The sequence below is a fragment of the Morone saxatilis genome, unplaced genomic scaffold, assembly GCF_004916995.1.
Source record: "Morone saxatilis isolate NCDOM2014 unplaced genomic scaffold, NCSU_SB_2.0 Contig21, whole genome shotgun sequence".
NCBI classification, from domain to species: domain Eukaryota; kingdom Metazoa; phylum Chordata; class Actinopteri; family Moronidae; genus Morone; species Morone saxatilis.
Window position 1 is genome coordinate 5047919 of NW_023339774.1, and position 10977 is coordinate 5058895.

The 10977-nt window shown below is 39.0% G+C and overlaps 1 protein-coding gene across 1 annotated transcript in view; it reads right to left on the minus strand.

The window, feature by feature from the left end:
* Positions 1-5405: 5405 nt before the first annotated feature.
* Positions 5406-10977, minus strand: part of zgc:92275 (uncharacterized protein LOC436885 homolog) — a 9865-nt gene continuing 4293 nt past the window's right edge. Inside the window, exons 3-7 of the mRNA XM_035667494.1 lie at positions 10283-10461; positions 9700-9825; positions 9424-9543; positions 8223-8399; positions 5406-6912 (exon numbers count right to left, since the gene is read on the minus strand). Of these exons, the coding sequence (XP_035523387.1) occupies positions 6751-6912; positions 8223-8399; positions 9424-9543; positions 9700-9825; positions 10283-10461 (764 nt within the window). The 3' untranslated portion in view covers positions 5406-6750. The remainder of the gene's footprint in view (positions 6913-8222; positions 8400-9423; positions 9544-9699; positions 9826-10282; positions 10462-10977) is intronic.

Below are 10977 nucleotides of genomic sequence, written 5' to 3' on the forward strand. Positions count from 1 at the left end.
TGGTTACTTGTAGGAATTAATTCAATTACTAGGGGCAGATCTAATTAGCTCTATGCCAAAAAAAATTACCTTCTGAAAGCCACAACTTCCACTGTAAATTATTTTGAATTTTAGCTTTTGTCAGTTTCTCTAAAAATGTAGATTTCTAGATCTATTATATTGTTATAGAGCAACCTTGTTTTCATTCTTGATTGGCCAAAGTGCTGGTCTGACTAGCTGTATAGTATATAACTGTATATTTTGTCTGTTTGTACATCCACACACTGTAACGGGTGACTCTTGACTGTTTTTTGGCATGACCGAATTAATTCCTACCAATAACCAATATCAGGTTCATTTTCTCACATTTATAACAAACAAAATTTCATGAAAATTTGTTCAGAATTAAGCGAGTTACAGTCGATTTTTGTCGTGCAGTGTTCATCTCTCAGTATTGTTAGCGGATCTTTACCTCCCCAATATGGCGACAGTGCAGACAAACATCAAATCAAAACCACGGTATCTACGTTTCTGTATATGTGATCCATACATCCACTGGCTGTGCACTGCTGGAATCGTTTAATGTATCCCGCTGTATATACTCCTGTCAACACACTAACATAACTTCATCTTTAAGAGAGGACTGTGAGGCTATGTAGCTTAGCTGAAAACATGCTAGTTAAACCCATTCTCAGCTAGTTACCTTATAGAGATAACTGTTCATTAAGCTGTCCAGCCTGTGAATGTTTATCATGTGCTGCACACTGCTGCAGCAACACTGTATAAACCGTTGTAACAGCAGCTAAACTATTTTAGCATTTAAATGAACTTGAACCAGCCTTTATGTACGTTTTGTAAAGTAAACTGTGTGATTTTTAAAACCTTTTCCCTCTAATTTAAATTTTTTTTTGTGATGTTGAGATGGTGATGACATTTTGATTCGGTTGCACTAAAAAGGCCTTCAAATATTAACATTAACATTTTCTTGGTGATCAAACCTGCGGGCGTATCTTAATCAGGATTTGGAATACATTTATAATAAAGATAAAACAAGAATCACTCATGTATGAAATACGAAGTGGGAGCAAAGACGAGTAAAGAACAGACAGCAGAGCATGTCACACATGAACTCCTACATGCTTTAGCGCTTAGCATGACAGCAGCGGGTTAGTCTGCAAACTGCGTGTCTTCAGCTCCTCATGTCGCTCTTGTCTGCCGCAAAGAGCGTTTTTCAGAACACATTTGCTCTGACCTTACGTGTCCAAGTTGAATGGTGTGAAGAAATGTACCATAAATTAGATGTGAGTATCGTTTTAATGCATCAAGCAGCATTTTGCAGGGCGCTTATGTCCATAGTTGTTGGATGCCTCTGCCATGCAGTCCAGTATCTGACTGAAGCGGGGAGCAAAACAGGTCATTGCCAGTGCTTTGACATAAACAGAGCTGATGAAGTCTTGGAAATGGATTGCCTCAATGAGTCATCTGCAGATGGATGCCTGCCGATCTGATGTGTTTCTCATGTAGTGTGAAGTCCTTACATAAATTATAGATGTGCGAGCCCCCTCGGTGCTCGCTCGCTTGCTTGTCCCGATGCCGAGCTAAAGTATTCATGCTGCAGAGAACATAAAGACTCTTCCAGCTTTGCTCCTGACATGCTGATAAGCCTTGTGTGGGGGGCTGCAGGCCTGATCAATACGGATCAATTTTTTGTTTCACATTAGAGAGGGCTGTCAGCTCCAAATTCGTGTGTTTCAGTAATTGAGACTGAGTCAGGGGAGAATTAGGATTTGATTTCAGGAAAACAGGCGGGCATGTTATTACAAAGGATTTAAACACACATACCATGATGATCCTGTCCTTCTTTAAAGTAATACAATATTTGATGCCAAGTTTATGACATTGAATGATGTCCTTGTCGTGCAGCTCACCATTTTAAAACAGAATTTGGTGCCATTATGTCTCTACAGCAGTGTGCCCAAGGCAAGATTGCTGTGCATTTTCTATGCAGTACTTTATAAGTAATATGAGTAATCTCCTTTTAATATGTTTGGGAATCGTGGTTTGACCTGTAACCTTTACATTATCATTGACATTAGGCTTTACAGTGAGTCAGCCAATGATACTGGGAGCCTTAAAATCCTTAACAAATCCGGGTCAGGTCAAGCAGAGGTACAATAACAACCAAAAAGAAGAAAAATCCACAAATTTCCACCAAAGTTACACATCACTTTACGATGGTTGATTATTACATTTATTATAGATATTTATGAAACTGATACCACCTTTCTCTGCAGTTATTTTCCTTTATTAGGACACATTTGTTAAAGCTTTCATATAAAGATATAATAGATTCCTGGCTGAAGTAAAACTGTATTTATGTAGGATTTCACCCCAAAACTGAACCTTTATAGTTCCCCACTGAATGCAGTATTTATGTATATATTTATGTAATTGCATATAGTAACAAACTCAAAGGTGCAAGTGCATCCACAACAAAACACAAATAGGAGCCTCGCTTCCAACTTTCATTATTGCCCTCTCTCTTCGGATGAATAACATGGATATAAAGGATTAAATTGGTGAGTCAAGTCCCCCTCATGTGCACCATGAAAGGAGATCAAGCTGGGTTTTTGTTGCTAAGAATATGCAGCAGTAACAGCAAAGAGCATTGGAGCTGTTCTGATAAGAAATAGGTCATACGAGACCCAGAAAGATATGAAGAGTTTTGATCCGGAGTCAAACCTCCATTTATCCGTGGCGCCAAATCCCGCAAAGCTGCGGTACTCTTCAAAGAATACAAAAGTCAGTAGTTGACAAATTGATAAGAGACATTTTCAGTTTGAGAGATATGTTGTACGATGAACTGAATGACTTTTTTCAATACATTTACAATACTGAAAACTTTATTTAGCTTTTGCCATCTTCAAATTGGACTCTTTCCAGTTATAATATCTCTATAATAATATCTAGTAAAATAACCTGGAAAACATAACATGGATTAATCAGATTATGTTAAAAGAAAGATACTAAACAGAAGTATAAAATAAATTTAATTTAATTTGGCAGAGGAATGAGAAAAAACCTCAAATAATGGCTCTTATTCCACAGTGCTGTACTGTATGTTCCCTGCTGAATGTGCCAAAAATGCAGATATTTGTATTTCCCCTAATGTCACTTATTTGTAAAGCTATTACAGTAGTTGACAGGCACTTTATTCATAAAGCATTTTGCAGAAGTTCAGACAACAGAAATCACTCAAGTGATCTAAGCTTAGCTGTTACTGTAAAGTATGGACAGAACAATAAGAGGAACCAATATGTACAGGAAGCAGCCCAGCAGCACCAGGACGAGCAACAGGATGACAGTGATGGAGAGGCAGCGGGAGCGTAGTCGCATCAGTCTCAGTCCTCTGACAAGGCAGGCTGGGTAGAGGCAACATATGTTTGTGTGTGTGCTAGCCTCCAGCCGCCTCTCCAGAGCTAAGCAGCATAGCTGTGATGCCGGGACTGCCTGAAGTTCTGGGCCAGGATTGATGACGAAGGCCGGCCCGGGCTCATAAACGCCGCCGCTGTACGACTCCTCCTGCAGCCTCCTGATCTCCCACTGCGGGAACGGGGTGGTCTGTCGACAGAAGGGGCACTGCAGTCGGCCCGGGTACTTGGCCCATCTCATGATGCCGGCTGTACAGTGGTGGCACAGTGCGTGGTTGCAGTTGAGTAAGGTGACGCGGTGATCCCCATGCGATTCGAACAGCTCACTGCAGATGGGGCACTCGCGTCGGCTGCTGTCACTGCACAAACTCCTGACACTTCCACTGCAGCCAGGCTGATCCCTGCCAGCCAATTCCAGCTCGTGTGGAACAGATGTCTTTCGGTCAGCCCCATCTGTCACTGTTCGCGTGTCTGCTTTGTGATTCTCATCCTGGCTGTCCTGGTGTTTGTGCTGAAGCAGAGGCTGTACGACTGAGTCTCTCTCACCTTCCTGCTTTTCCATTCGCCTCAGTGTGTATAAAACTCTGGCACAAGTCTCTTCTGTAGTTGGCAATTCTCCGAGTGTAACAACACCTTCCTCCTCCATTTCAAGGACTCCTGCCTCAGCCATCCTTCATAACAAAAAGATTTTTTCTGTCTGTTCGATACATTTAACACAACCCTAACACAAGCTCAGTATGTTTCCTTGTGAGAGAAAGTCTACTTTCTTCCTGGACAAAGCTCAAGTGAGCCAACTGTTGATGTAATGCTTCTGTATAACAAAGGCAACAAAGTCCTGTCCCACCATAAACCCAGATAAGATAAGCACATTCACAGATTAGAAGTGCTATGCAATAATATGAGCCTGAGAGAAGTGCCACTGGCCAAGTAGTACAGTTAACATTTCACTATTCCGCACAATTTAACACGCTAATGTATTTAGTGCAATGGAAAGCTTTTGCCATAAATGCATGAGCAAACGCATTAGAGCCGAGCAGACAGATTTATTCTTCACATCCAAATGAACATTACATCTGTAGATTAGCCAGTTACAAAAATACATTTTCATTTTTTCAGAGTGGAGTTGATCTGATATTCATAAGAAGTATTGTGCTTTTTAACATCGCTGGTTATTTGCTTTGAAATGTATCTTCTCTCTTCTATGATCATCTGACAATGGAAATTAAAACGTAATTCCAAGCAGTCCCAGTCCCACGAAACCCGCCCCATCACTGCAGGCATGTGAAGATTATCGCTTTTATAGGCCTAGTTTTGTCACATTTCCAAACGGGAACAGTAGCTTTAATAAAGCCTCACAGCATTGTAGTCATCAGTGATTAAATCAGTAATGAGTAGACAACATGCACCAGGAGTAAATAATTGTGGAAACTGCATATTGCTGTTTTTCAACTATAGCAACATAGTATAGTAACAGGAAAGACTGACTTTAAATTAAGGTTTCCAATGCATAGTTGTGAATAAAACAAAACAAACAAAAAACAATAACAGCATTAAAAGATCTGGAAACATTTTAAGTAGAAGTACTGATATAGATCTAAAAGCTCTTGTTTTCATCTTTATTTCATTCTCAGAGTAGGTCCAAATTAAAGGAAATTATATTTTCTAATTATGCTAAAATGTTAACATTTCATCATCATAATCCTCATCTGTCATAATCAAAGGCCAGCTTCATCTTTTGTCTCCATCTGTGCTACATTATCTAACCGACACATGACTGTGTGCACAATTGTGCTTGTTAAAGGATTTTATGATGAGATGCTGTTTGTATGTTAACGCAGCTATAATCAGTGTTTTTTATGATATCAGTGGATGACTAATCGAACAGCAGACAGACAGAATTAGAGACAAGATGGTGGATTTAGTGGAGCATTTAGGAACTAAAGAGCCAAATATTTCTCTTGGAATTTGGTGGAGAGCAAAAAAGAGCTAAAAGGATTAAGGATGAATATTGGACTTTCATTCATGAGTTGAACAGAAACACAACAATTATTGCTTACAATGTCCCTCCGTAACTGCTGGATGTGTAATAAAGCAACTGTTTAGGTAGAAATGTGCTATATCAACCTCAAACTGTCATAATAATGTCAGTATTATGCGCTCAACCTGTTTTCGCCTGAACATAGTTAGCCTAGCTTAGCATAAAGACAGGTTTAAATTACTTCCACACCTTTGTAGTTTTGTAGGTTTATTCCATACACAAACACATTTAAACAAATGAAAAATTTGCATGTTATAACTATTTTGTCGCAAAGAACAGTTTACCTATCCGTGTTGCTTAACTATTTCTTTAGTCCTCGCTGTAACTCATAAAAAGCATTCAGTTGTTACTACCCCAAACCCTCCATCTGATATGCAGTACTGGCTCGCACAGTAGCAGGAAATGTAGTTCTATTTCTTAATCTGAAGTTAAGTTTTCACAGTTTTTTAGAGGAATCTGGATGTGGACATAACTTCTCTACAAGCTATGGATAGCGTAAGGGTACTTAAAAGTCATGCCAGTTCCAGTCATATTATGACATAATTCAGAGATACACCTGAATCACCAAAAAACTTGGTGAAGTGGTCCTTTAAGTTGTCATTGCACACTGCTGTGACTACAATATCACTATCAGCTGGCTGTTGAGTAACCCCAGATCTCCATCAGAATACAAACACACCTTCCATTATACCTGCAGCTGAGGCATTGCCAAGTTTGATTGCACATTAAAGACTTAAACTTAAGAGTGTGAAGGCAGATGAAGTCAAAGTGAGAAACACAATGATACCAAATCATAGTATTGTGAGACATATTGCAGAAGAAGAAGCCTTTTTACTGAGCTCGAACTAGAGGCAGGCGGTTTATACTGAAAATCAGCTGAAACCTTTGCTCAAGCAAAAGACTTACTGGTTATATACCTATCACACATTTTTCAGAGTAAATGGTTTTGATAATTGCAGCATTGCAACAAAGCACTTGTGGTGTTCTTAGTATTGCTTGCTTTGAATATTAGCAGTGGTTCATCAAAATATCACATTTATACATTTAGTTAGTCATTCCAGTCCAAGCAGCTAATATGATAACAGTAGGCACTTGCGTACTTAAAGCTGGAAAGTCAGGTTTAATGAAAGGTCGGGCTTTCAGAATAGCGCTAAGACCCTCCACAAGTCAGCTCTCCTTTCCTCTTTTAATTTATCATATGTGACAGATAAAATCAATGATGGACTCCCTCTGACCTCTGATTAATGTCAACCCTGATCTGACATCTTCTCCGCTGATCTCCCCTCCTGTAGTTTAGGGAGGTCAGAAGTCTAAAGTGTCGTGCTGGTATTGCAGCCGGGGGCTGTTCTTGCAGTAGAACTGACTGAACCAGCGCCTGTGCTTCTGGATGGCTGAATCTTCCTTCACAAGGAGAGGCTTGGAGATGTACTTCTTATTGTTCCAAATCATCACGTCCCGCTCAAACTAGACACAAAAAGAAAACAGGAGATGGTCACTGGGCGGACTTGTGAATTATGATTTCAAAAAGCTGTGACAAAGACATATTAAAATAACAAACATGATATATTATAGGTTGGTTTTACAGCTTCAAGTCCATTCGTTTTTATGCTCTGCACTTCCTCTATCCTTCTTTACTTCCCCTAATCAAACAGGTGGCGCAGTTGTAGAAAAGAAACAGACTTTCACTAGGCTTAATAATTAAACAGTAACTAAAAGAATAATCTGTATTTTGTTCTGTCTTGTTGCTGTGAATTATTATCATCTGTCAGCAGGGATTTCCGTGTGAAGTGCTGCTAATTAAATGTCACTCCATCAGCTGCTGAGATTTGGCATTTTAGTCCACATTCAAAGTGTCCTCTAAAACTGAGTTTCCTCTAGTGGCTCTTTGTGGTAAAACCACATGGAGAAACAAAATGGCAAAATACTTTTAAAAATTATTTTAAAATAGTCCCTCTCTGAACTTATCGTGTCTCAAAACTACTGTCTGTGTCACACATTGTTGAAAACCATCGAGCACCAAAGATCTTCATCAAGAACCTGCTCAGATTCATTATCATTTATACTTTATTCTTTAATAAGGTAATTCCTGATTTAAAGGTTTTGTAGAGGAACATATTTCTGAAACACAAGCATCCACTGATTCAGGAAGGATTACATTAGGCAGTTTTAGTGGAGACTCATCCATTACCATTAATAAAAAATACTTTTCTCCTTGTCTTGAGTGCCAACTTATTCATTTTTCCTTTTTGTTACATCAGTGACTGTTTTTGCACTTTACCACACAGTTAATTATCAAGTTTAATGAGGATTATTTACACCTTTTCTGTGACTGTGTGGTGTTACTTCTGGTGGCAATGAGGCAGAATTAAACCACATGCACACAATGATCTCTTCACATTAGAGCAACTCTGAATTACAGACTTACAACTAATACATGTATTTATTATTAATATTATTACTAATATTATTATTATTATCATTATTATTACATGTATTATCCATGAAATGTAGCCACGTTGTAAGTTTTGATGTATATTCCCCAAAATACCTTAAAACACAGCAGCCTGCTGCTACTGGAAACCAGGTTGATGAGTGCTAAGAATGAATCATACAGTAAATGGGCTGTAAAACTATAAGCTAAAAAAGGCTAAAAGGCTCCCAAAAGCTGCAGAATTGGTGCTTATTCTGTGGGGTTCATTGCAGGCCAACCATTTCAGAATACATGCTGAAAATGGAGGACTCTATCACAGTGATAGTAAAAGCGTGAACTGCACCTGAATGCACTCTGTCCTGAGGAAGAATTTGGGCACCATAGGTGGGATATTAGATTGGTAAAACATGATGTGAGAGACACACTGCAGCAGAGGTTCCACTGGAGTCACACACTGAATGATAAGCCCCCGGCCCAAGAAACTGTGGTTAAACAGCAGAAACACCACTCCTGGACCAATCTGAAACACAGACAAATATAAGAGAACTTGTAACCTATATTCAAATTGAAAATATGTACAGTGATGTGCATAATCAAAACACTGATATACTTTAAAACAAAACACTGATATACTGATATAACATCAAGCCTGTTTTTTAGAAACTGTAATGCTTAAAAAGCAACAGTGTCTTGATCGGACCTGATGATGATTTATTGTGTTACAGTGCATTTATATACATGGTTAAAGGACCCCTCCAGGCAAAAATCTGTGTTTGTTCTTGTTCCTAGAGTGTGATGTTTAAATGATGTATGTGTAGTTTGGAAGGATGTTTTCACATTCATCTGCTGAAAGTGGAAAGTTTCTCTGTGCTCATTGAAAATCCGATTTGTAAGGGGCGGGACCTACAAGCATGATTTGTGACATCACAAATAGTTTGGAAGTCAATCCTGGTCCAGTAGGTAATTTATTTTTTACATAAGCAGACTATTTGTATCTGTGTCTTAATACATGTCTGGAGGGGATCTTTAAGCCCAATACTTTAATGTATTTAATTTCATCGCATGCTTATCCCACAATAATGCTGCTGACTGCCCACCCCCACCTGCATTAGAGTAACAATATCCTCGTTCTCCAAGTTTGTGTTGGGTCTTATAGGATCCTACTCTCCCTGCAGGCCTCTGCCACTGGTTAAACTTGTGAGATGAGTGCTTTGAGGGTACACTTATTCATCATATATAATTCACCAGACAAGATATAAAAGCACAGACTGCATAGCGGTTGTTAATGTTCCAGATACAACTAAAGAATGTGATGTTTTTTCTGCATCAGACAAACATTTTTACTGCTGGTTTTGTAATAAGGCTCTGTACTGTAAGAGAAATCCATGAAGCTGCCATGTCTTCAAAACAGCCAGTTGTGAATGTGTTAATGTTGGTGAAATCTAGTTTAACTTCAATGGGATTATTTATAAGATCATAGATTATGCTATCCATTTAATTTAGATTACAAATCAATCACATAAATACTTAGAATTAGACTGTACCTGTCTGGCCACAACATGAACATCCAACAGGGGCCAGTGGAGTCCAAACACAGTAAATGCATGTTTCACCAACATCTGGGAACAGTGCTGGTTGGGCTCTGCCTCTGGTTCCCATTGAACCTTGAATAAACACGCATACACACAGACAAAGTACATACAGTGGCATTCAAACACAGAAATACACTGTTAAATAAATATATTCTGCTAAGAGTGTGTTGAACAGAATTGTAAAAGCAACAACACATGTAGTGTGTTTTAGCTTAGAAAAATCCCTACCTTCCAGTCATGCCGCAAAAATGCAAAGGTTTTGCTGTGGATGTAACGCAGATCAATTCCGCTGACAAAGCTCGGCGTGTGCAAGTGAGCGATGTGAGCAACGTCTGCTGCATTTTCAGGAATTTCCTACAGGGAGGAGAGGTCACCATGACATGTGCTCACGACTGTTTGGTAACAAAAGCACCTTCTCTACCTGTGGAGTGTGATACTGAATGTGCATACAGCTACACAAAGTGGATTTTCTGAGGACTGAAAGTAGTGGTCGATCAATATGGGTTTATCAATAGCACATGCCAATATTTAGAAAGCAGGGCTGCCAATATATAATGCTGATATCAAAACAAGACAAGTCATGTTTGATTCTAATTTACAGGAAATTCAGGCATAACTCACAAAGGACAGACCTAACATTGTTCCACAGCAACCACACAATGTTTCTTTATACTTAACAACTGCATTGATAATTTATGAAAATGTACGTAAGTAAAGTAAAACCCCTAACAAATTCTTTTTTGTCTTCAAACTAACTAAAACAACTCCATGCTGTGTACATAAAAGCACATCCACACACACATGCACCTACCTGTATGTGAGCATTGATAAAGTGTTCAGTCCTGCCCCGATAGACCCACTCGCCCGTTGCAATTTCTGGCTGCTCTGGGACGGCCCACTGAGGATCTTCTCCATCGCAGTGAAACCAAACCAGGATCTGGCCATTGACCTCACAGCTGGGCCAGCTGCGCACCTTGGCAAACTCTGGTACTGAATGACAAATGAAACCCAAATCTGGATCATACACTCTGTAGTCATGTACATGTGAAATGATATGTATAATGGGTACTATTTTATTTCACTCCTAGAAGTAGATATTCAGTTTGACTGTCACATAATATTGACTTTGTGTAAGAAAACATTAGCTAATATAACATATAAACACCATAGAAAATTACTATTTATTACCTAGAAATGTTCCTGTTCCCTCTGGTGCCACCCTCTGGCCAAATTGTCAATTTTATTCACAAACTGACAAACAGATGTCCAGATTTGTATTATAAGTATATTGGAAGTATTTCCAGATTGTCTGAAAATCTTCATGTTCCCAAGGGTAAGAATCTTAATATTTTCGCTGAACCCTTAACCTTTCTGCAAGCACTCGGTCGGTCCAATTGTACACAACTAACATTAGCATCAATTGCACGAGCACTCTGGCCAAAATGTGAACATTAAGACATTTGTCACAAGATATCCTGTAGCAGTGCCCGGTTAGCTCAGTTGGTA